At 49.9% G+C, this 27,480-nt stretch overlaps 1 protein-coding gene across 1 annotated transcript in view; it reads right to left on the bottom strand.

Annotated features, from left to right (window-relative positions):
• Window positions 1-27,480, bottom strand: part of LOC147683291 (disintegrin and metalloproteinase domain-containing protein 9-like) — a 2,469,977-nt gene that overhangs the window by 2,205,090 nt on the left and 237,407 nt on the right. The window contains exon 5 of the mRNA XM_086944815.1: window positions 15,895-15,971. Coding sequence (XP_086800941.1) covers window positions 15,895-15,971 — 77 coding nt within the window. The remainder of the gene's footprint in view (window positions 1-15,894; window positions 15,972-27,480) is intronic.

Raw genomic sequence — 27,480 nt, 5'->3', positions numbered from 1 at the left:
ACAAGCCGTTTTCATGGCTTGCAATTCTTGGCTAAACCAAGGAGCAGTTTTCTTAAGTCTCCTGGCATTGGACATGGAACGACTTGGGGCTGTGATGTCCAGGGCCTTGGTGACGATGTTGTTTAGGTTGTCATTAGCTGCCTCACAGTCTATCCCTTTGGGAGAGCCTTCGTCGTGTACAATTTGCTTAAAAGAGTCAAGGGAGAAGTTCTTCCATTTCCTGCGTTTGTATCGCAGGGATTGATGACGAACAATCTCCGTTCTGTCAAGCTGTATTGTGATCGGAATAATATAATGGTCCGACCAAGGTATAGGTATAGGATCGGAAGTATGTACTCCCTGCCAGTTACCAAAAACGGGGTCTAATAGGTGTCCTAATTGATGAGAAGGCTCTTTATTTTTTAGATCAAGCTGTACAGATTGCAATTCCATTCGGATATCATCAGCGTTTTTATCTAAATGATCTTCGAAATGAGCATTGAGATCCCCTAGCACTAACAGTCTGGATTTCCTCAGTGCTAAATGAGTGACCGCTTCCATTAGGGTCGGTGTAAACTCATATAGTGTACCTGGCGGTCGGTATATCAAGATGCCAGAGATCGAATGATTGGGGCCAGTGTTAATTGTGAAGGTACCGGCTTCACTATGATCAACCTGAGGGTAGCATGTACTTACGGCCCTAAAGACCACCAAGAGTCTTTAATTTGCCAAGCAATCGGGACCATACCTTGCGAATAATGACACCCCACACACAGCAATAGCGATACTATGGGATGCTCTCAACATAGTAGTGCAGGGTACAAACCTAGTCATAGCAGCGCGGCTCAATAGGGAGCGCAAGACAAAGCGTGACGTGTTTGTGATGCATCTGAGGGATCTGGAGGAAACGCACAGGCAGACGGGCTTTCACAAAACACAGGGACAGTTGACTATTGCCCAGGAACAGCTCAAACCCTTGACATGGACATGGGGAACATGCCCGCTACGAACGAGACAGAAGTACGATGCAGGGGACAACAAGGCTGGGAATCTACTAGCTCATAGGTTGAAGACCCACACGTATTCTAGACGCACACAAAGCTTGATAGGCCATGATCAGGGAATCTAGACGAGAACATAGTAGAGGAGTTTGGTCAATTTTATGCGCAACTGTACAACGTGGGCACCTTACCTCACTGCTGATTGCTCCTCTTACATAGCGCAGTTATCATTAACACTACTTCCGGACTCAATAGCAGCACCACTGGATGCCGACATAATAGTCCAGGAGGTCAAGGAGGCAATAGGGAGACGTAAGCTAGAAAAAGCCCCAGGCCCAGATGGGTACATAGCTGCTTTTATAAACAGTACGCAGAACGTGTCTCCCCTGTCCTGGTATGATTGTACAACTCCTTTAGCACTACAGGAACACTCACAGAATTCATGCGCACTCCAATAATAACAGTCCTGCCGAAACCTGGGAGATATCCTCAGTTCTGCACATCCTATAGGCCTATATCTCTGCTCAACGTGGATGCAAAGATTTTCACAGGGATTTTGACCCATAGACTAGGTCAACATATGTCTGGGGTGGTGGACCCTGACCGAACCGGATTTATACCGGGATGCACTTGTGGAGACAATACTAAGCACCTCTTCCATTTGCTGGACAAGACCCAGCGGTCTAAGGTTCTGACACTGTTCCTTTCAATAGACGCTGAAAAGGCGTTCGATCAAGTTCACTGGACATTTCTCTGCATGGTCTTGGACACCTTTGGGCTGGGTCCACGCTTTCAGAAATTGATTTGGGTCGGGTATGCAAACCCACAAGCGCAGGTCAGAGCCAATAACTCCCTATCCTCCTCATTTCCAGTCTCCAGGTAACGCAACAGGGGTGTCCGCTTTCCCCACTCCTGTTTTCATTCTGCATGGAGCCGCTGGCAGAAGGTATCAGTAGGCATCCCTTAATAGAGGGAGTCTGAATGGCTGGCCAATCACACAAAATAACCCTTTACGCAGATGACGTTCTGCTCACAATTACTAAACCCCGCCAGTCACTGCCACCACTGCTGGAGGAGCTTGCCGCATATGGTAGAGTCTCCAGCTTTAAGGTGAACAACTACAAATCCCAAACACTAAACATCACCATTCCACATGACGAACAGACGTACCTTGTAGCAACTTGCCCCTTTACATGGGCCAAACAGGGAATCTTCCACTTGGCATACGTATAGTCTATACCATTGAGACTTCAATGGTATAGAATATACGCACAATTATTATGAACTAATGCCTTTGGTGAGAGCACTTATTCAGTCCTGGCGGCCTCATCTCATGGTTGGGACAAATAGCAGCTGTGAAGATGTCATTGTTGCTCAAAATCCTCTATTTCATGCAGGTAATGCCATTGCAACCACCTGCCTCTATGATCAACAAGATACAGTTGAGTATAGAATCTTTTATTTGGTGAGGTAAGCTGGCCAGAATGGCCAAGATTCGTACGTATCTTCCTGTAGCAGAAGGAGGGCTGGGTAAACCACACCTACTGCACTACTATCAGGTTGCCCAGCTACGCGTCCATGTGGAATGGCAACGTCCACTTACAGAGAAGCACTGGTGTTTTTTAGATCAAGCGGTCCCCGGAATTCATATCTAGAAAATACCATGGCTCCTACGCAGGAATCATCCGCAGGGAGTGTACATCTCCCCAGTGGTTAAGGCCGCCATGGGCATCTGGGACAAAGTCAGTGCAGTTAAGCAGCTTTCCACCCTGATCTCCCCCCTCATCCCAATTATGGGGCGTATGGATTTCCCGCAGGCAGTTCAAGGGCAAACGTTCTCGAGATGGCAAGAAGCCAATTGCAAGCGTATCAGGGACTTGTTTGATGAGCACCGACTGCTGGACTTCCGGAGAGTACAACAGGACTTTGGACTCCCGGAATCTGAGCACTGGCGCTATACTGCAGTGAGACACTGGTAACTCATCCCTCAATATGACCAGCACACAAGAAGGCCTCTCACTCACTTTGAGCTCTGGCTCTTGTCCAGGCGAGACGACTACAGGCTATTATCAGACATATATACATTTTAAAATACAATGGTGAATCCCTTAAGCACACCAGCTAGAAAAAGATGGGAAATAGAATGTAAACATTGGTTCACAGACAAAGAATGGGTAGAAATCATTCATCGTGCCTGCGCATCAGCCACTAGCGCCTCTGGGAAAGAGACATTGCTCAAAACGGTTCACTGCTGGTACTATACAACTGCACGCCTGGCCCAATGGCAAAAAGGGAGTGGCGATAAATGCTGGCGGTAGTGCAATCATTCTGGTTCACTCTCCCACTGCTTTGGCACTTTCCTAAGCTTCATCTGTACTGGGAGGAGGTGTTGGCAGATGTAGATCAGATGTTTGATACAGAACTCTCTCGCTTCCCTAGCTATATCCTCCTCGGGTTGCCCAATGTGCAAGCATATCCACTACGTTCCACCAAGGGGAGGGCCATTACCTTGGCGCTATGTGCAGCAAAACAGGTCCTGCTATCAAAATGGGGCTCAGACATAATCTCATCACATTTAGACTGGCTGCACAAATTATGGCATTCAGTGGGCATGGAGAAGCTGTGGGTGATGATTAACCACGCCCTGCCCAAATTTAAAAAGACCATGCATAAAACCTGTCCTCTAAATTTCACGAGCTTACCTGTCCAATATATTTGCGTATATTAGACCTTACCTCCAACACTCAGCCTTGAATGTAACAAGCTCATAGAAGTTGGAGAAGACAAACTTAAATGATTTCATTGGAGCAAAGCATGGCTGTTGATTTTCATCCATTCCTATGTTTTGTTCCCGACCCTTCTCTCCCTGTTTCTCCCCCCCTCTCTTTTTGTTTTCTTCCTTTTGTACTGCTCTCTGCCGGTCAAAGGATGTAGGCGGGAAAAGTTGTACTTTAAAAACCAATAAAAATAATACAATCCTAAACAAGTGATCCATGGAAATCCTGTGTAACACTGAAGAATAATGTGCAATGTGGGTCTGAGACGGCTCTGCAAAGGATAACTGGTTAGAGTAAACTCACTCTCTCAGTGCATATCATTCCAATATTGATTTCCTGTTTTGCACATGTTTCAAACAAATGTATGTGTGGGGTTCCATCAGATTTTTGGGAAATTTCTATTTCAAGAGTATTTCAGCTTTGTAACTACAGAGATCAAAAGAATTAAATATTGTTAAAATGTTATATCAAAAAATATTTCAAGGGGCAAGATGGCGGACACAAACGCTCTCCTTGATTCCCCCCCCCCTGCTCTCCCCTGCCTGAGGATACCACGAGCTAAGAGGATTGGAGGCTGTAACGCTCTGAACCACGAAGCGAAGCAGATATTTAAAAAAAGGAGTCCGGCATGCTGAGCTTGCTTTTGTTACTATCTACACCCCGCCGTAGACGCCGACTTCACCTTGCCATAGCCGGGTTCAGTGGTTCCTATTTCGGCGTTGGCGGCTGTTCCACGGTCGGTCTTCGGCGCCTGGAGAAGCTGCAGCAGAGTAAGGACGCGAAGGCAGCTGAAGCAATCGACCAGCAGTATCGGAGCTCTTCCGAAAATCCGGAGTGGAGTGCATGCTCATCCAGGATGGGACCGAAAAACCCCAGCTCCATCGCGGCTGCCGAAGGTCCAAAGACTCGTGCAGCGGCTGTAGCAGGTACTCCGACTGTAGCTACACAGCTTTCTCAGGCACAAGGGACCAGCGCCTGCCTGCAGAATACCCTCTAGCATGGAAATCGAACTGCAAGTGAGGCAGGAGCCTCAGGTACATCCAATAAAAATCCTAAGGTACATTCAGATGCTAGTGTACCCCCTGTGCTTAATGATCCTCAAGGCTCAAAGGTAGTAATTCCAGGGATTTTTTTTTTAAAAACCTACTGCCAAATCTAAGCAGGACCAACTATCAACCTTACCTCTGCCCAGTAGTAGCTGTAATACGAATAGCACAATCTCTGCTTTATCAGGAATGGAACCCAAGTCTTTGGAAATTTCCCCCCTAACTCTACCCTCTAGTGACCACCTAAACGCACGGTATGCTGATAGTGGAAACCAACAGGTGATTAATACTGACGGATCAGACTTCTTAGATTCTGCCACCATGACTGTGGCTCCTCAACTTTCTAGTCTTGAAAGTGCACTGGATAATCAGAACCCTTCAGCAGAAATGGCGACCGAGGTGGATTCTTGTGGTTCAGGGGGGAAATTTTACTCCATGTCAGATGTCTCTATGGGTTCGAAGGGTGAGAGTGTTGATCTTGACTGGGCAGATGATAGAAGCCTAGCTAGTTCAGTGCCCCTGGAAGAAGAGGAGAATAGCCTGTTACTGTCAGGCGGACAAACCACGGTTTGAAAGGGACATGAAGCCCTTAGTTCACACAACGCAGTACCAGGACAGATAATAAGCAACAATGGTTCACCACTCTTAGATCTCCCTACAACAACTCAAGTTGGTGTGTCAAAAAACAGCAGAGTGAAGTCGGGTTCTAGGTTTGAAGATTCAGACAATCCCTTTACACTTACGGCTATATATCACGCCATTATGTCGCACCGAGAGGAGACTAAGGCAGAGGGTCTACGAGTCCAGGGGGCAGTCCGTAAACTCCAAAACACGGTGCGGCGTGTGGTTAAATCATGTACTGAGCTATCAGCTAGAATTGGAGAAGCTGAAGGGAGAATAGGAGAAGCTGAAGGAAGAATCTCCTCAATGGAGGATGACTTTGCTGCACAGAAGGCAGACGTCTCAGCCCTTCACTCTAACCGGAATGACATCAATTGGAAGCTAATTGATATTGAAAATAGATCAAGGAGGATCAATTTGCGCATACTTGGAATTCCTGAAGGATTAGAAGGGAAAGACATTCCTCAATTTGCAATTGAACTCTGTACTGAAGCTTTCCCAGAGTTAGAATAGACTGGAAATGGGAACTTGAGCTCCAAAGAGTGCACAGATTCCCTTTCCCACGTCCGGAGGGGGTTTAGAGGGGCAGAGGCCAAACCAAGGGAAATTCTTATTTGTTTGAGCCATTTTTTACTCAGTGAGCACGTTTATGACCTAGCAAGGCCTGATCGTAAGCGGAAAGCTAAGGGCTGTGAGTTTTTCGTACGTCCTGACTTCTGTCAGGCCACTGTACAAATAAGGTGGAAACCTGCATCAACTTATCACCCCACTGCAAGCGAAAGGGGCGCAAGCTTTTCTATTAAATCCCTCAAAGCTCAAGGTCATCTTTAAAGAGAAGACTCTATTCTTTACTTCCGAGATAGCAGCAAAGGAATTCTTGAGTACACTTTAAGGGAAACTGCGGTTCTGTGTTAGTACTGAAGGTTTTTTCTACGAAACTTTATCTGAGCACTTATTTGGGGGGACAGGGGGGGGCGGGGAGGGCACTTACTCCTTTCTCTCCATCACCAATAGGGACTACTCAGTCCCTGTGCCTCAATTGGGTGGGTTCAGGGGTTGGTGTGGAGGGTAGGGGTAGTTGCAGGGAGGGGGGTGGGGGTGGCTCTTGGGGCAAGGAACGAAAGGAACACAGCAGTGGGATTGGCGCACTTTAGAATGAGCAAGTTATGGTCTAATAAATGTTTTTCACCTATATGCACAAGTTACTACTTGTGTAACAATATATCTGTAAGAGACATTAGTTAGTGATAGATTCCTTACCTTAGAATATCCCCAGGCGTCAGACTGGATCCGGATTTTATTTTGCGTAGCAATACCCCTGCGCGTCGGTAGGCTTCGTCTGCGCCTCCGCGTCCATCGTCGGCGTCGTTAGCGCCGGAATGACGTCGTCGGAGTACTTAGACGCCGCCCATGCGCGCTGACGTCAGTTCTGATACACAGCTTTTCTGCGCCAGATACGCAGAGCCATGATAGAACCAACACTGGTGCCATGAAACTAGGGCCCTGAAAGGGGATGACCTTAACCCTAGATATCGGTTCGCAGAACGGGGAGGATGGGTGGGTTGGTAAGGAATCTATCACTAACTAATGTCTCTTACAGATATATCGTTACACAAGTAGTAACTTGTGCATCTGAAAGAGACACGTTAGTGATAGATTCCTTACCTTAGAATAGATACCCCAGCAATAGCAACCCCGGTGGTGGGTCTGCGAACCAATAATCACACCAGAAAGTCCTGGAGGACGGAACAGCCAAAGAAGCCATCCCTCCGGACTTGACTGTCCACGCAGTAGTGTCTTGCGAACATGTGCAGCGAGGCCCACGTAGCTGCCTGGCAAATGTCCTGTAAGGGGACTCCTCGGCCCAAGGCAGTTGTTGTTGCCGTGGCTCGAGTGGAATGAGCCCGCAATCCAGCAGGGGGCTCCTTTTTGTCCATGGAGTAACATGCCTGAATACACAAGATGATCCACCGCAAAATGGTCCTCTTGTGTACTGTCTTTCCCTTCTTCGCGCCCACGTAACCAACAAAGAGTTGGTCATCCACTCGGAACTGGCGTGTGCGATCTAGGTAATAAGAGAGCGCACGTTTTGGGTCCAGACGGTGGAGCCTCTCTTCCTCTTTCGAGGGATGCTGAGGCGGAAAGAAGGTGGGCAAGGTAATAGACTGCCCGATGTGGAAGGCCGTGACAACCTTGGGCAGAAAGGAAGGTCTTGTCCGCAACACAACCTTGTCCGGATGAACAGAGAGGAAAGGTGGAGTAGAAGAAAGAGCCTGGAGCTTACTCACTCTCCTGGCAGAGGTGATGGCAACCAGGAAAGCAGGGTTCAGGGTAAGAAGACGGAGAGGACAGTTATGGAGCGGCTCAAAGGGAGCACACATTAGATAAGTGAGTACAAGATTCAAGTCCCACTGGGGCATCACGAAGGGAACAGGAGGGAACATGTGTGTGATGCCATTCAGAAATCTATTTACAATGGGGGACTTGAATAAGGAAGGCTGGTCAGGTAGCCGTAAGAAGGCGGAAAGAGCAGAAAGGTACCCCTTAAGAGTGCCGAGAGCAGAGCCCTGCTGTGCAAGGGAAAGAAGGAAGAGTAGAATTTCAGAAAGGGGTGCAGAGAGAGGGTCCACAGCCTTTGCTATGCACCATGCCACAAATCTGTTCCACCTGCAGGTGTATACCGAATTTGTGGAGGGACGCCCGGCTGCCAGAATGATATCACAGACTTCGGGAGGCAGTCAAATGGCCTCAACTGCCGCCGCTCAATCTCCAAGCTTGTAGGTGGAGACTGGACAGGTTCGGGTGCAGGACCGTCCCCTGCTGCTGCGACAGAAGGTCCTCCCAAACAGGCAGACGAATCGGGGGATCGACTGACATGCTGAGTAGCTCGGGATACCAATATCTTCGTGCCCAGTCCGGAGCCACCAGGATAACCTGGGCCCGGTCGCGCCTGATCTTCTTCAGCACTCTGGGCAGAAGTGCTATAGGCGGAAAGGCGTACAAAAGACCGCAACTCCACTTGCGACGAAATGCGTCGCCGAGCGAGTTCCTCCATGGAAATTCCAACGCGCAGAACTGATGACATTGCGCGTTCTCTTCTGTGGCGAATAGATCTAACCAAGGCTCTCCCCATTGCTGAAAGAGGCCTTGCGCCACGTCCGAGTTCAGACGTCATTCGTGATCCATCATGCACCGACGGCTGAGTTCGTCCGCCCTGGCATTCAGAGAGCGTGCCAGGTGTTGAACCACCAGGGTCACGCCCTGATGTTCCAGCCACTGCCAGAGGCGCAGAGCCTCCTGGCACAGGGTCCACGACCCCAGCCCGCCTTGTTTGTTACAGTACCGCATGGCGGTGGTGTTGTCCGTGAACACCTGCACTACACTCCCCCGGACAGAGGGGAGGAATGCCTTCAGTGCTAGACGAATCGCCCGCAGCTCCAAAAGGTTGATATGGAGCCGGGACTCCGCCGGAGACCAGAGGCCTCTGATCTCCGCCTCTCCCATGTGACCTCCCCATCCCTGGAGGGACGCGTCCGTCACAACCACGTGCTCCGGGTGGGGTAGGGAGAGGGATCTGCCACTGACCCAGTCGCGGTCCGTGAGCCACCACTGCAGTTGTCTCGCAATGCCCTCCGAGATCAAGACATGATTGGACAGGTTGCCCTGATGCTGGGCTCACTGAAACTTCAGGTCCCACTGCAGAGCCCGCATCCGCCACCTGGGGTGATGCACCAGAAGGATGCAGGAGGCCATCAGCGCCAGAAGCCGCAGCGACAACCTGGCCGAGACTCGGGATAACGGCTGAAAGATGAGAATCAGAGCCTGTATATCCCGAACCCGCTGTTCGGGAGTGTAAACCCAAAACTGCGCCGAGTCGAGAACCGCTCAGATGAAGAGGAGCTTCTGAGAGGGACACAGGTGCGCCTTCGGCACATTGATGGAGAACCCCAGCAAATGCAGGAGGTCGGCCGTAGTCTGGAGGTGGCTGACGACTGTCTGGGGCGAGCCCGCCTTCACCAAGGTAGGGGAAGACTGACACCCCTAACCTGCGCAGATGAGCTGCGACCACCGCCATCACCTTCGTGAACACCCGTGGGGCGCTGGTAAGGCCGAAGGGGAGCACGGTAAACTGAAAGTGCTCTTGGCCTACCGTGAACCGCAGGTAACGCCGGTGGGCCGGCAGGACGGGGATGTGGAAATAAGCGTCCTGCAAGTCCAAGGCTACCAGCCAGTCTTCCGGGTCCAGGGCAGCTAGGAACTGAGCCAAAGTCAGCATCTCGAACTTCTCCTTCCGGAGGAAGCCGTTGACGTTCCGTAGGTCGAAGATAGGGCGTAGGCCCCCTTTGCCCTTCTTGGGTACCAGAAAGTAGTGGGAGTAACATCCACACCCTACTTCTGGCCCAGGAACGCGCTCGATGGCCCCCTTGGCCAAGAGGGCCGTGACTTCCTCTTGCAGAAGTTGCAAGTGATCCCCCGACACGCGGTGGCATTGCGGTGGCATGGATGGAGGGGTCGCCTCGAAGGGGATGGAGTAGCCCCTTCGGACGATCTGCACCACCCACCTGTACGACGTGATAGTGCGCCAGTGGGAGAGGTGATGGCGAACCCTGCCTCCCACAGGCGTCACATGGGCCTGAAAACTCGGACTAGGAAGGTTTTGAGGCGGGTGCTGTGGAGGGAGGTGTGGACTGGCCTCGCCGTTGTCCCCGACCGCCGCCACGGCGGTTTCCACGGCCGCCACCGCACTGTTGAACATTTTGCGTCACGTGGCTGGCAGCACGTGTGGGGGCGCTCCTTCCGTGGCCACGAAAGGAGCGAAAGACACCCGTTTGCTGGCGTGGGGCCGCGAGGCCCAAGGACTTGGCCGTAGCCCTGGAGTCCTTAAAACGTTCCAGCGCATGGTCTGCCTTGTCGCCGAAGAGGCGACGGCCATCGAACGGCATGTTCAGAAGTGTGGCCTGGACATCGGCCGAGAAGTTGGCGGACCTCAACCAGGCGTGGCGTCGAACCGCCACTGTCGTTGCCATTGCCCTGCCCAGTGAGTCCGTTGTATCCAGCCCACACCAGATGGAATAACGCGCTGCATCTCGGCCCTCCGCAAGGGTTTGGGCGAGTTTAGCCCGGACCTCCTCCGGGCATTGTGGCAGCACCTCCGCAACCGTGTCCCACAGAGTGTGGGTGTAGCGGCCCAAGAGACAGGCGGTATTTACAGACCGCAGCCCTAAGCTTACAGACGAGAACACCTTCTTCCCGAACTGTTCGTATCTCTTGGATTCCCGGTCGGGCGGGGCCGACGGGAATGTGGTCTGGGAATTGGAGGCCTGGATGACCAGGCTCTCGGGGTGGGATGGGTGGACAAAAAGCATGGGTCGCCCGGGGCCGGACGGTAGCGTCTGGCCACGTTCCTATCCACAGGCGGGCCTGTGGCGGGATTGGACCAAGTGCCCACAAGAACGTCACATAAGGCCTCATTGAACGGCAGCAGAGGATCGCTGGAGCTTGACTGCGGCTTGAGGACCTCAGCGAGGAGGTTAGTCCTCACGGCCGCGACGGGGAGCTCAAGGTGTAAGGCCTTGGCTACCTTCGTCAACACTACACTATATGCAGACCCCTCCTCCGAAGCCACAGTCGGAGGCGAGGTAAATCCAGTGTCTGACGGTGTGTCCAGACCACGGGCCTCCCCAAGCTCATATGTCCAGTCCTGTTGAGACTGGCACTCCTCAGACCCCTCCCAATCCTCCTCGTCACCCGTTACCTATAAAACAGGATTAGTAGACGGGCCTCCTCGTGGAAATAAAAATCTCCATAGTCTGTCGGAAGCGGCGCCAAGCGGCGCCGTTCCGGCACCAGAGTCGGACCATAGGGGACATTGGGGTCGGCGTCCACAGCGGGCGCCGGGGGCGACACCCGTGGGGCCGGCGCCGGCAAGGTCGTGAGGTCGACCGGCGACGACCCGGATCCGGAAGCGGATCCAGTGAGGTCCTGCGGCACCGGGACCGAAGTTGCCGGGGCCGAAGCACCTGGCGGCGTCGGGGGCGAAGCACCCAACCCGCTAGGGCCACCAGACGGGACCTTTGGGCCCGAAGGCGCCACCGAACCCGACTGAGGAGGGAGGGACCTCATGGCCATGAGGTACCGCTCGATCTCCTCCGGCGTCGCGCCGTGCCCAGGGACCCGAAGGTGTGGGGCAGGCGGAGACGCTTGCGACTCCCGCGGAACCGCGTGGGCGGTGTCGCCTGAGCCCCCGGCCGTATCGTGCGAGCGTTGGGGTGGGTCGGAGGAACGATGACGTCTCTCCGACCTCTCATGCCTCTTACCTGATGACTTGGAACCTGACGACCGGTGTCCACTCCCGGAGCTGCGATGACTCCGACCTCGCGACCTGTCCCTTGACCTCCCGTGGGACCAGGACCGGGACCTGGAGTGGCGCGGGCCGACTGCCGGAGCTCGAGCCGCTTGCGGGACCGCTCCCGCCTAGCCTTCGACGTCAGGGCCCGGCTGTCGGAGCAGGTGCGGTCGTCGTGATCGAGGCCTAGGCACTTCAGGCACCGGCGATGGGGGTCGAGCAGGGTTTGAACCCGGGCACCCCTACCGGCACCAATAGAGTCGAAGAAAAAGAATGATCAAAAAGATCAAAAGTTTAGTTAAAAAATGACTAGGGGTAGAGCTTCTCCAGATCTGCGCCAGCTGGCGCGGAAAAAAGAACAACTGACGTCAGCGCGCATGGGCGGCGTCTAAGTACTCCCACGACGTCATTCCGGCGCTAACGACGCCGACGACGGACGCGGAGCCGCAGACGACGCCTACCGACGCGCAGGGGTATTGCTACGCGACAAAAATTCCGGATCCAGTCTGAGGCCTGGGGATATTCTAAGGTAAGGAATCTATCACTAATGTGTCTCTTTCAGATATTGTTTTTGTGAGTCTTTAACGACAACTAGCATTATAAATATCGATAAGTGGGGACAGAAATTCTTGGCTCTTTCAATTATGGAAAAACAATTTCTCTATAAAGATGGGTAAATTCGCCATTTGTTCATGAAATATATGTGGGTTAAACAACAGGAAAAAAAAGAGGAATTGCGGCTCAGATCCTCGGAACAATAGGTGCAGAATTAGTGTGTATGCAAGAAACACATATTGCTTGGAATAATAGGGCCTGGTTGAAAGACCTAGGTTTTGAACTTGTGTGTTGTACACAACAAGGCTCGACTACAAGAGGGGTGGCCATTTTGAAGAAACACAGGTGGGGTGAGTGTAAACGTGTCAAAGCAGACCAATATGGTCGGTGGGTGATTATTGAGCTGAGGATTGATGACCTAATAGTTACTATATGTTCATTGTAGGGCCCCAACTCTGATGATCCCAATATGTTGAATGACATTAGCATCGAACTGGCATCCTGGCCGTCCCCCTTAATTCTTTGTGGGGACTTCAATTCACACACACGTGGAGATGAGGACCTTTGTAGGAATTTCCAGTATGAGGGGAAAAATAATAAGGTTTTTAAAGCCACCAAGGGTCTTCTAAATGATTTTGGTTAGTGGAAGTTTGGTGGTTAAAAAGACATTCTGATCCAGGCTACACATTTTTTTCTGCCCCTCATCGGAAACATGTTCGACTTGATTATTTTTTCACCCCTATAGAACTATTGACAAATGCCAGGATCAACATGTACCCCAAAATAAGATGAGATCACAATCCGATAATCACAGACCGCCTAAAAAGTCTTGGACTTTCGAGCGTCAGTTATTAGTCGATTCCGCCTATCAGGAACAAATGGCTAAATGGATACCCAAGTTGTTTTAATTTAACACTGGATCTTCCTCAGTCGATATGATCTGGGATGCGTTCAAAGCCGGAGTGCGGGGAGAGACCTTAAGCTACTATATTAATAAACAGTGCAGACTGAGAGTAGAACAGGATGTTGAGCTGAACAAACTGCGAGTTCTAGAAACTAAGCTTATGACAGCAGTCAATACCACTCTGGAATATGAGCAAATAACAACAGATTTGGCTGTAAAAAAAATGAAAGTGTATCAAATATTCGCCACCAAACTAGCTGCCCAGATTGCAGTACATCGCTCAGACCTGTATGAGGTGGGGGAGAACTCAGGTTGGCTACTCGCTAAGAGTTAGTTAAGGCAGAAAGAGGTAGCCAGGAGGGTCGACTCAATTCAGGATGAAAGTGGGCAAATCCTTACAGAACCCGCGAAAGTATTGGAGACCTTTAAAAAATGTTATAGTCAGCTTTATCTAAACGAGGATAATATTTAAATAGAAGGGAAAATTGCAGGGGTTTTGGGGGATCTCGAGTTCCCTAAATAACCCTGGATCAGAAAGAAGAGCTAGAGGCCGACATTACTATTGAGGAAGTTGATGCAGTAATTTTATCCCTCGCGTGGGTAAGGCGGTGGGACCAGACGGAATCCTGCTGGAATTTTTTTAAACTTTCTCATCGATCTTAAAAGAGCAAATGTTGATGGTATGTCTGAGTGCACAAAAGGGACTAGCCCCATGGTCTTGGCGGGAATCAATAATAACAGCTTTTCTAAAAAAAAAAGATAAACCTGCCCTCCTACCATCCTCGTACAGACCAATATCATTAATTAATGCCGACAGCAAAATCTATTCTAAAATATTAGCCACCCGTCTTTCAAGGATTATTTCAACTCTTGTATGACTACTACAACACGGGTTTATCTAGAACCCAGTTCTAGATAAAGTGAATTCTACCCTCCAGCGAGTAAATCATCTTCATTTATCGCTGCATGGGAGATCGAATGTGTTGAACATGCTTGTGCTGCCCAAGTTTCTTTACCTCTTCAGAACCATCCCACTCGAATTTCCAGCAGGGTGTTTTAAAAGACTTAAGAACATCAGCGCTAGATTTTTATGAGGCTACACAAGGCATAGGAGGGCATACAAAAAGATGGTGCTCCCAAGAACCTGTGGGGGTTGGGGGATCCCTCATTTTTTGTTTTATTATTGGGCAGAAGTTTTACAATTTATTTCCCCGTTGGTTGTTGGAGAGAAGGCTACCCCTTCACTATGCCATAGCCCTTCAATATATGCATTTGGGTTGGGTGAGGAGGCCAATAGTTGCTTGGTAAAATTTTCGGAACCCAGTTATTTTAAAAAAAACAAGTTTAAAATGTATAAGGCTGCTTATACGGTGTGGAGGCGGGTGAAGCGGCACCTTGGGTTGTCCAATATAAATGCTTACACCCCCTCTGAAGCCCCAGATGTACTTACTTTTATTTTTCGAGATCAAACTATTGCCAAGTGGAGGCAGAAGGGGATTGGTCGCTTAGTTGACTTCTGCCCAGAGGGTCAATTTCCATCTTTTTCAGAGCTATAATCACAATATGACTTACCAAAACATGATTTTTTTTAATATTTTCAAATTCGTCGTTTTTTGAGATCTTTGGACCCTGATGGTCTGTTACAGCTTAGAAAATTTCCGATAATAGAGGCGTTGGGGAAAGGGATGCCCATTGTTTTTTTCTATAACAATCTGATAAAGCTATTGCCAGATGACCTCCACCATGCCAAGAAAAATGGGCAATGAAGCTAAATATACATGGAATTGACTTAAATACCTCCATAGCCCTGGCAAATGAAGTCTTGCTGACTGGCAGGATGCAGGCACAGCATTATATGGCCATCTATGATCTCTATTATACCCCGAGTAACATTTCTAAATGGGGCACAGGAGGTGGAACTAAATGTAACAGGTGAGGTCTTTTCGCTGCAGATGTTGTGCATATGTTCTATTCATGTCCCAAATTGGCTGACTTCCTTTCGTCAATCCAATGTTTTCTTTCAGTAATATTAGGATCACCAATTTGTATTACAGGAGAGCTGGTAATGTTAGGAGTTAAATAAGAGTCTGATACGTATATAAGATCTAAATCTAAGACTTCATATCTCTTCATCACTATGGCGATTCTCCGCGCTTGTATCACCAAAGATTGGATCTCTCCTGAACCTCCTTTATTTACCTCCTGGAGGGCTAGACTGCTGTCGATGTATAATCTAGAATCTGCAATCTATAAGGCCAAGAGGAACAGGAACAGAGTAAGGGGGGCGAAAATCTGGGCCCCAAACGCAGATTGGATTTAACATATTGTGAATTAGGTACATTTTGGATGTTATTTTTGGTTGAGCCTCCTCTGTCTTAATGACTCGTCTTATCTCTTCCCTTGTCTGTCTTGGCCTTCCCACTTCTCCATTGTTGTAGCTTGTTTTTAAGGTATTTCTGTTATCCGACTTGTTTGTATTTATGCCCATATGCTTCAAATCTTGCTTTTTGTAATGTTTTGACTATGCTTCTATTTACCCACTGCTGTTTATGTTTGTCCGGAATATGTTTATTTCCTTGCATAAAACTTTAAAATAAAAGAAATTAAATAAAAATATTTCAAGTAGACACCTTTCATTTTTGTCTTAAGCATAGGATAGAATTACCTCAGACCAGAGCATGTACTAAGACCCACAACTGATTCTGGAAAGCCTTCCACATATCCATGATAGTAGCAATCATCCTGAAATATCCCAAAATAAGTCAAAATTACTTAACTGCATTTAAAAATAGGAAATAATTAAATCATGTCTATTTTTACACACGTATGCTCTGTACACAAAGGTGCAGCTCATATTTTTATATAAAAGCCACAATGTGCATTTGTCCACCATGTCAAAATTCTTACGAGCAGCTATAATTTAGACTAGGTAATACCCGTTTCATTAAAGTCAAAGAGAGCTAGTGGTGAATGGGGGATGGAGAGAGCTTTTTGTGATGTGGTATTGTGCATAAGAGCAGTTTTCTGAGGTTTGTTTAGCTGTTTTGGATTGTAATTGTGTAGATTTTAATTTTGCTTTGTGTTCTGGTAATGGTATTGTCATACTTTGTTGCTTTTGTTTACTTGTGTTATTGTGTTATTTTTATAATCATGTAGCTGGAGTACTGTACGACTGATTAGATTTATTGTGGTTACATTACGTTGAGCTGTTTGAGTTTTCTGGTATTGTGTTGTTTGAATCTTGGTTTCATGCAATGCTATTATGCAGCACTATTTTGTTTGTGTGGTATTTCTCTTTTTGTGCTGACTTGTATTGTTTCAGTGTCTTGTGTCGTTTGCATTGTTGTAGTTCTGTTGTTTTGCATGGTTCTCTTGTGTGGTGTGTTGCTCTTGCAATGTGTGTTGTTATGTTATTTTGTTCAGTGGTTACATTATCTCATTTTATGTTGTTTGGCTCTATGTGAGTATTTGATGCCATTACTCTCATATACCCAAACCGTAGAAGTCCCCAAGGAAATAGTGCAGAACTGAGTACTGATAATTAATTGGCTGATCATTGTACTACAAAGTGGCAGCCACCACTGTGCATTTATAGCTCAGATGTACTTTCCATTGGAAAGATATATTTTGATTTGCCTATAACGTTTGACACCATGGAAGGATCAGAACCATATCAGGTACAGTTACGGTCCAGCATACCAATTTTTATGCATAGCCATGTACGAAAACAAATGTTAAAAGTTTTTTCCATTTTAGCTCTCATTGGAAAATTGGTTGTCGAAACAAACATGTCACACGCTCTGTGTTGGTGGCCATCTAAGGTGTTTGGGACAGAATTCATCCAGCAGTGATAGGACATGCCCAACTCACTGTCGAAACAACCACATTTCATGTGCAACTTGGCAGCTATTATAGGAGGTCGGAAAACCTTCTATTACTCCTAAGTGGATTTGAGTCTACGGTCATTGGTTAGCCTGCATCGGCTGGCCGAGACAGGCACACATGAGCACATTTACCATAACTTAACTACCAGCTCGTGATTACATTCACACATATGTTTTCAAGCTTGATTTTGTCAGCAGTGTAAATAATTTAGACACTTTTGAATATTAAGTAAATTCCATTGGGAGTGAGTTCTACAAAAACCTGTTTGCTAAAGGGTGCGGGCAGCAACTCACCAAGGTATGTCACTGTATGGAGAGAATTGTGGCACTTCCAACTTTTCTGAAAGTCCCTTCTACTCCTCTATTTAATTGGCAACAGTGGGAATAAAACATTGACGAATATTTGGAGGTAATTGATGGAGACACCTTCACTTCAAAAAAGAAAAAGCACATTTGATTAATAATTTGGGTTCTGAAGGTTGAAGCATTTCGAAAAACTTGCCCTTAGAAATTTTGACTGTTCATTTCGATGGACGGGAAGATGGGGATTCCGTATTTGCAATGGATAGGTATGCATACATCATAAAAACATTGGACTGGAGATTCAACCCTTATAAAAAAATTGTGTTGGAGCAGTACAACCTTTTATAACGTGCTCAGTCCCCTGGTGAATCAATTGATAATGTTGTTGCTGCTTGAATAACACTTGCAGCAATGTGTAACTAAGGTAATTTAGAGATTAAATTATTCACGGCCACCTCATCGAGAGACTGAATAAGAAGATACAAGAAAAAAATGTATCCACTGAGGACCTGGAGTTGGTTACGGTTTCGGCATTGACAGGGAGTGTTGAGCATTCACAATTGTGCATGAAAGAGAATAACAGCACCAGATCTAGTGAGTTGAAGCAAATGTTGAAACAATATGCCAAGCAACTGACTACAGTACATTTAAATATGATGCATGGGGGCTCCAGCTCCACCACGCAGCCCAGTGGCCACCTCCCCGGGGCACAAAGTAAAGTAAAGGCGTGGGTCCATTGTGGCCCCTTGCCCTGGGGACCACCAGCCCCCCCTGGGCTACAGAATAGATGGGAGGGGGACCCAGGAAAGGGGGCAACGCACCCCTTTTCTTCTTTTAAATTTTTTTTTAAAAAGGAAAATGCCGGGGGCGTGGCTAGCAGCCGATGATGGCGGCAGCAACCTAGAGAGGCTCCCGTAGCAAGGCGGCTTCCCGCAACAATCCGCATGCCTATCCGTTCACTGATCGTCCCAGAAGGGGTGTCCTGGGTGCGGTGACCGAACGACAGTCGCAGGAGAAATTTGGGAGCTCTCCGACCCCGACAACAGGAGGAAAGATCAACTTGGTCCTCCACTGCAGAGGGGCCTTGTGACACGAGTGTGGCCGCGGTGTCGGGTCGAGTCCTTGGCCGAGCGGAAGTAGACCCTCCTTGGCACCATCAACAGGAAGTGCCCGCTGAAGACAGAGCCCGACGCCAGCAAACCACCGAACCGGCGGATCCCCCTTTGAACACTCGATCGTCCAAGTTACCTGCCGGTGGCGTGGCGGAGCAGTGCCATACAGCGGTAACCGGCTGCGGCCGGAACTTGTAACTTGCTGCGCAATAGCCGCCATTTTGCTCTGGCCTGACGAAGCTTAATCGGGTCCGCCGCTGCCGGAGAAACTACAACGTCGACAGCGATCGCTGGCCTGTTCCCGGATTGAACATATCGTACGGACGCCTCGGCACCGCCGGCCGCAAACGGCCTGCTTACCTCACCACAGAAAGTGTCCCGCCGTAGAGCCAAGATGGCGGGGAAAGGGCCACGGCAAACCGCTGCTCAGGCGAAACTCGGTAAATTCGCCTACGACAACCAGGCACTCACTCAGCCTGAGCAGCGCAAATCCATAGGCAAAGGTGCGGACACTGAAGGGGCAAAAAAGGCTACTCTGGATGATGTCCTGCGTGCCCTGGAACAGGTCCAGGCAACAGTGGGCTCGACCGCTACCGAGGTGACCCTCATACGAGCCGATCTCCAAAAGATGGGTGAAAGAGTGAAACAGGTGGAGGTGGTAGCTAAGTCACTCATAGAAGATGTCTCTGATCTACAGGTGGCTATGGAGAAACTGCAAGCGGACAATAAACTCCTTAAAAGCAAGTTGGATGATCATGAGGGACGCTCCAGGCGCAACAACGTCCGCATTTTGGGGGTCCCAGAATCGGAGACGAAAGGGGCCATGGACTTATACGTGGAAGATCTAATTAAGAACCAACTGGCCACGAAGGGGCTCTCCAACTTCTTTACTGTAGAGCGTGCCCATCGGGTGCCCGGCGGTACACCTACGCCAGGAGCTGCCCCGCGCCCCATCCTGGCAAGACTTTTCAATTTTAGAGATCGAGACACTATTCTCCAAGCGGCCAGGGTGGCACCACCTATTCAGATTCAGAACTCTCGTATATCCTTCTTCCCGGATTACACAGCGGAGGTCACCCGCAGGAGGAGAACTTTCTTGGAGGTGAAGAAAACGCTCCGCGAGCAGGAATTGCCATATTCCATGTTGGTCCCGGCCCGGCTGAGAGTGGTGGCCGACAAGAAGGTCTGGTTTTTTGACTCTCCGGAGACAGCGAGAGACTGGCTGGAAGGATGGCGCACGGTGGACCGCACTTCTAACCGTCGACGCAACAGGCCTGAGGACGACGGCCGGCCCGGTTCGCAGTCTTCAGCTAGGGGAAGCGCGAGCGCGTCGCCATCACAGGATCGAGCTGGGGCAGCCGGGGGCGAATGAAACTTGTAAGTGCTGGACTGGTTGAACTCTGGGTTTCTCCCATAAGGAATGCTACTCTCGTCGTTCATGGACGCTGGCCTGGACATCCCGAGGGCGGCAACGGGACTGCCTGCTTTGGGGGACACTCTCCCCTGACGCGCAAGTACTCTGTTTTTGGAATGGGATAAGCGCTCTGCTGAGTTGGGGTGGCGGGCAGTTGCAGGTCCGTTTAGCAGGGAGGCAGGGTGGGAAGGGGTGGGGGGGGGGGGGGGGATGGTTCTTCTTCATGGGAAATTCACAAAGTCGATCTCGAACTGTACAGTGTGCTTTGCTTACTAACGTATTGCTGCAGGTGCTATTGGTTCTTTATGGACAAACTGTGTGTCTGATGAATAATGATGGCGGGTGAACAACTCAATGCCGTGAGGGTGGATGAGGGTGGATGAGGCGCAGACGAGTGGCTCCACCCTCCGGCTTCTTACTTGGAATGTGCGGGGCCTGGGTGACAAGGTGAAACGTGGCCTTGTTCTGTCCGAGGTAAAGCGCTACAAACCAGACCTAATACTCTTGCAGGAGACCCACTTGGTGGGTGGAGCTACCAAGGCCTTGGACAGAAGGGGGTATAGAATGCTGGTCCACTCCGAATTCTCCACTGGCTCGAGGGGTACGGGCATTCTGATAAAAAAGTCCTCCCACTTCATTACCCTTAGTACTAAATCCGATACTCAAGGGTGTTTTGTGGCGGTGATGGGGCAGTGGGACGGTCGCCCATTAACAGTGGTCTCAGTATACATCCCACACTCCCTACATTCAGTGATGCTTCCGGCCCTGGGAGACTTCTTACTATCCCTCCCTGAGGGGGACATGCTCTTAGGTGGAGACTTTAACGCGGCTGCAGACCCGCAGCTCGACAAGTTTCCGGCGACCGTCTTACCGGGGGCCCCTCCCGGTTTCGGCGCTTCCTGGAGGCACTGGGGCTGGTAGATGTTTGGCGCCATGTTCACCCACTGACCCGGCAGTACACGTTTCACTCCACAGTTCACAACAGTCTATCACACATTGATTACTTCTTGGCCTTAGGGGATGGGTTACAGCGCGTAGATGAGGTAGACATACACCCTCGGGGCATTTCCGATCACTCACCTTTGACTCTTACAGTTACCTCACGGACACGGTCCCGTCGCCGCATATATCCCATTCAAGCCTCCTACCTTAAAGTCACTCTGCTCTCGAGCTTCGGCTACGCGAAGCCACTAGTGCCCACGAAGCTGACCCCACGGACGATACGGCGCACACCCTTACACTCCATCAGCAGTTATACACAGATCATGCTCGCCTCACGACACAGGGACACATCACCGACACACAGAACCGTGTATACGATGTGGGGGACAAGGCAGGGAAGATGCTGGCCTGGCTAGATAAGAGAGGAGGTAGCTCCAGGGGGATCCAGCAGGTGAAGGACGACAGTGGCACGATGCTAACTGACCCCGACCGAGTGGTGGAGGCACTAGCGTCCCACTTCGAAAAAGTGTATACCCCCGAACGGGAGGTGACCGTGATTTCGGCCCAATGTGCATTAAGCAATATAGACATCCCTTCGCTGCAACCGGAGGCCGTTGCCGATCTGGAGGCGCCGTTGACCACTGATGAACTTCGGTTGGCCATTGGGGCGCTCAGACCCGGCAAGGCGCTTGGGCCGAATGGTATTCCAGTGGAGTGGTTCCAAGCGCGCACTGACGATCTTTGTCCACATTTACTTACAATGTATGTGGAATGTAAGGAAAAGGGGATGCTCCCGCTGGATCAACGGACGGCCACAATAGTGGCTATCCCTAAGCCCGGTAAACCTCCAGAGGAGTGCTCGTCTTACCGCCCTATCTCTTTGCTAAATGCGGAAAGTAAAATTTTAGCGAAGCTCCTGGCCAACCGCCTACTGCCCCACCTGTCCGACCTTATACACCCAGACCAATCAGGGTTCATGCCTCACAGAAACACCGCACTTAATCTCAGAAGGGTACACGGGGTGCTGGCGAGGGCAGATCGCGCTGGCGATAGTGCAGCCATACTGGCGTTGGACGCGAAGATGGCCTTTGACTTGGTGGAGTGGGCCTACCTCTTCGAAGTCCTCTCACTAATGGGATTCGGCCCAAACTTCATCTCGTGGATAAAGTTACTCTACACAGCGACGGTGGCACATGTGGTGGCAAATGGCCACATATCACGCACGTTCCCGCTTGGCCGTGGCACCCGGCAAGGTTGCCCTCTTCCCCCCCTGCTCTTTGCACTCTCCCTAGAACCCCTGGCTATTCGCATCAGACATACCCCCCTGCTCAAGGGGATTCAATGGAGGGAGGGGTGGGAGGACCGCATATCCCTTTATGCGGACGACATGCTGGTGTACCTAACGGATCCCGAGCATAGCATACCAGCTCTTTTGCGTCTGTGCGACGAACACGGCGAGGTTTCGGGCAACACTATTAACTGGAACAAGTCGGAGTTATATGTGCTGGCAGGGGACCCCCCAACACTTGGGCCGGACTGCCCTCTACGGCTGGCCGGTTCCTCCTTTAAATACTTAGGCATTCATATCACGAGGGACCCTTCCGAATACAAGAGACTGAACCTCATACCACCACTGGATCGTCTCAAGCAGGACGCGAGCTTTTGGGCGGGGCTGCCTTTAACGATGCTGGGGAGAGCTGCTTTGTTTAAAATGAAGTCGCTACCCCGTTTCCTGTACATCCTAGATAACACTCCATTCCCGGTGGCGACGGGATACTTCAGGAAGGTCGCAGCGGTGGTCTCCGGACTACTATGGGGCAATCGCCCTGCACGCATAGCCCAAGCCAAACTTTGCAGAAGCTGGTATGAAGGTGGCATTGCACTCCCGAACTTGCATCTATATTATTGGGCAGCACAACTCAGGCCCATCAACCAGTGGCTACATGCTCCGCAATCTGACCCGGCATTTCAGGCGGACAGGGCACAGTTGGGCACCAATAACATGCTGGCCCCGCTTTATGATCGGAGGAAGCTGAGACGGCTTGTGGGCCCCACTAGGCTCACCGTGGCCACCTGGCACGCAGCCACCGCTGCACTGGGATGGAAAGGCACGCTCACTAAGCTCACTCCGCTCTGGGACACGCGTGCTCTGGGCAATCTTCGGTTTAGTAAGGGGTTCTCCCGATGGGACTCCATCGGCATCTCCACAGTGGGGGACATGTGGGAACGAGGAGCTGTTATTACCTTCGCCCGCCTGAGAGAGATATATATGAGCTCGGACCGCACGAGTCATATCGATACGTGCAGATCCGCCACGCCCTGCTCTCGGCCATCCCGGCTGGATCGACGCTCCCCGAGTCCTCCCCGCTGGAGGATCGCCTCCTGACAGACTACATGGTGGAGAAGGCCACCTCCTTGACGTACCGGAAGCTTCTCAATAACTCACCAGATCCGCTAATGCCCCTCAAGGATAGATGGGAGCAGGAGGTAGGTGCGCTTGACGAACATGAGTGGAATGAGGCTCTGGCCTCCCCTAAGGAAGCGGGCATATCGGCCAGGATGAGGCTAGTTCAGCTCAAAGTCCTCCACAGAGTATACTACACTAGAACACTGCTGCACCGCATACACCGAACAACGCACCCCTTTTCCTTGCGTGGCTGTGGGGAGGAGGGTACCTTCTTCCATACATTTTGGGACTGCCCGCGCATACACAACTACTGGCGTCAAGTCCTGCGTACTATCTCCCAGGTGCTGGAGGTTTCAGTGCTGCCGGAGCCACGGCGGTGCCTCCTCAATGTATGGGAATCAACAGATCTGTCACGGTACGGCCGCCTCTGGGTGACACTGGGCATGATGGTAGCGAAGCGAGACATTGCGCAGCGTTGGGGGGTGGCGGACCTCCCGACATCATCGCAGTGGTGCACAAACATGGATAAGACGATGGAAACAGAACGGGCGGTATACCTAAGTCGGGCCTGTCCTGGCAAGTGGAACAAGGTCTGGTCCCCGTGGAACACCTATCGGGGTGACATCTGCGATCCCCTGCCAGAAGATGACCCACTGGACTCTGATGACGATGATGGGTTGGAGTGAGGGTGGTTGGCTGTGGGGTGGGGTCCCTCGGGGGATTGTGGGGGGGGTGGTAGTTTCTTCACGCCTTGAGTTGATTCCCGGATGACAAGCGGCTCTGTCTTATCCCAAATATACTCCCATACCTATCCTGCAATGTACGTTGTCAATGATCGCACTGTGCTTTCCCGATGTTATGTTGTTCTTTTTGTTCGTTTAAAAAACAGAAAATGAAAACCTCAATTATTCGGTATGGAACAATTGCTAATGCCCTTCATTTAATCTTCTGGCAACCCTTATTGCAATGACTTTCTCGACAAATGCACTGCACTTCCTTACGGCTGTCGTTATGTTGTGATAATTGCGTTTAGCGGCCGGCCCTTCGGGGTTGTAGGCGGCATGCTGTGTAAAGATGTGAAGGTGAAAATAAAGGTTTTAAAAAAAAAAGAAAAAAAAAAAGGAAAATGCCAAGCTCTATGGGATGGGTCACTGGGGCCCAATATGGTCCAGAGAAGAGGGTCAATGAGGCCCTCCTCCTAAATTAAAAGGCCAAAAAAAACCTGCAAGCAAATCACCAAATTGAAAAAACCTTAGAAATTCACTAAAAAAACAAAACAAAGCTTTCAGGGATGTTATAATTTGGCTGATATTTCAGTCGTACAAAACCATAGTAATTCAGCTGCTATAGTTACTCTAGTTTACTATAACGTGCACCCCCACAATGCACTGCTTATGACCCCACATATTACATCACTCATAACATCTCAAATGGCATCAGTGATGACATCATCCACATTGACTCTAACACACCCACTCACACCCCTATCGAATATTTTATACATCTACTACAACTCCCACACAACCATTCACAAACCCAATGACAGAACCATAGCAGTACTTAAACATCAACTCACTAATTCATAGATCTACACACACATCCACTTGCTCACCCATACTGCTCCTTATACACCCGCTCACGAAGCAATACAGTCATTGACATATTCAATCATATACCCATACAGGCACTCACACACTGAGTGAGTCACCCAAAGAACTACTCACACACCTAGCACTCACCCATGCAGTCAATCATACAGGTACGTACTAACCCAAACAGTTACATACACATCCACTTACTTGCTCATACAAATAGTAACACATACTCATTCACCAATACAGTCACTAACAGAAGCATGCACTGACCCATATAGCCACTCTCATATTCGCTCACTGATGCAGTCTCTCATATACCCCGTCACTCACATATACTGCCTTTCACATACCCAGTTATTCACCCATACTGACACATGCACTCAATTACCAACACAGATATACAGACACTCACTCACCCAAACAGCTTCTCAGACAAGAACTCAGTACCTCATATGGCCACTGACTCACCTACTCACTCATCCATACAGATAGTCACATACCTCCTCACTCACTCACAGAGAACCAGACAACCATAAAAGTAGAGAACAAAACAAACACACATATAGCTATTCATGTAAATGTAAATGTAAATGTGTGTGTCTTGTAAAGCGCACTGCTACCCGGAGGTGTCCTGGCGCTATAGACCGCTGGGGAACACGTCCTGGCTTTCCCTGTGAGATGTTTTCCTCCTGGGTATCTCCAGGGTGAAACCAGGCATCCCCGGCGTTTGTGGGCGGCCGTTGTGGAGATGAGGCAAGCTAATGCCCAGAGTTGTCGAGTGTGATCCCTGGTTAGAGTAGGCACCGAGGCGAGAATTATCGAGTCCGCTGACCCTGGTTCACAACCCTGCCACGTCAGGGATTGAACCCTGGTCCCAGGCTGTCCTCTGCTTCCGGGTCTGCCACCTCTAACCAGTGAGCCACACCACTCCACTGACTAACAACTAACATACTCATACACCCACTTAGACATGAACTGACAGACAGAAACACACATTCACAAAACCAGTCACTCATCCAAACATTCATTCAGACACATAATCACTCACTTATGCAGTCAGTCACGCACTCAGTCATACACACAGTCACTCATACACCCACTAATTCACCAATACGCCTTGATATATATATTTAACACTCAACTCTTTAAAAACACTCACGGTCACTGGAGGGTGTCATCACTGATGTCATTTGAGATGTCTTCAGTTATGTCCATGACCATGTCATGAGTGATGTAATATGTGAGGTTGGAAGAGGTGTGGCGCAGCGGCCAGGGCGACTGAGACCGGATGCTGGGGATCACGGTTCGATCCCCGGCACCGGCGGCAGAGGTCTGCCCAGCCACAATGTGTCTCTGGGCAATAGTTTGCTTAATCTTCCCGACGGCCCCCAGCGCCGGGAAACCTAAGGGTATCTGTGTGCTTTACAAATACAGGATTATTATTATCTTTATTATAAGCAGTGCATTACGGGGCGCAAGTTACAGTTAACTCAGATAAGTATAATGCCTGAATTTCTTTTGTCTTGCACAAGTGAAATGACATTTTAGCCAAATTATATGGTCCCTGTAACCTTTGGTTTTTTTTTGTGGGTGAAAATCTATATTATTGAGAAAGGTTGTGCGCAGCCGAAACGCATCTCAGTTGACTGTTGGTGCCGGGTCCGGCATGACCTTACCTCATTAAATCAGCCATTGCTTGGATCCTCGTGTACATGCTCCCTTTTCTTTGGTGAAAGCGGAATTTTGGTGGATATTGTCAAGAATTCCTGTCATGCGAGGGGAGGAAAACGGGAACCAGCAAAAACGGACTACATCTCCCAGGATGCTTAGCGGTTGAGAGGATATGTAAACAGGAGAGCTGTTACATAACTCAAGGAAAACACGCCCTTATGTAAACAGGAGAGCTGTTACATAACTGAAGGAAAACACGCCCTTATGTAAACAGGAGAGCTGTTACATAACTCAAGGAAAACACGCCCTTATGTAAACAGGAGAGCTGTTACATAACTCAAGGAAAACACGCCCTATAAAGGGAGGAACCGGGAGGTACAACGCTGTCGGATATTGTGTTTACACCGACGTACCTGCTTCGTGAAGAGCAGTGTTCCGGAGTGGTGCTCCAGTAAGGCAAGAACGGAGGTAGGTCGAGTCGTTACTCCCTGGGCTGTGTCTTGCCCCATCGTCACCTGTGAAGGACCCGGAAGCTCTACCGGTCAACCATTGAGCTTCGCTTTTTGACTCGGCTGAGTCAAAGCGCAGTGGCGCTTTTGCTGGTTGGAGTCGTAACTCCCAGCCCGACCAGAGATACAGGGACTGCCAGCTGTAACGCACACCAGGAGGTGTTTGCCGCGTTACAGACTCGGAAGTCCACAGGATCGATCGAGCGGCTGCTCTCGGTTCAGTCTTCTTGCTTTTGATTGGGGTATCGGTGACGCATCACCAGGAGGTGACTCCGCGTCCCGGTGCAGTCTGAGGAAGAGGTTGAGCGGCTGCTCCCTTCAGGTAGAGACCCCGGCTGGGTGTTTCCCTGACTCCTCGATTCTCCCCAACACTCTTCGTGCCCCTCACAGCCTACCGATTGGCATTGTCGGCCA

The sequence above is a fragment of the Lissotriton vulgaris genome, chromosome 11 (assembly GCF_964263255.1).
Source record: "Lissotriton vulgaris chromosome 11, aLisVul1.2, whole genome shotgun sequence".
NCBI lineage: Eukaryota > Metazoa > Chordata > Amphibia > Caudata > Salamandridae > Lissotriton > Lissotriton vulgaris.
This window is presented reverse-complemented; position numbering and strand designations above follow the sequence as displayed.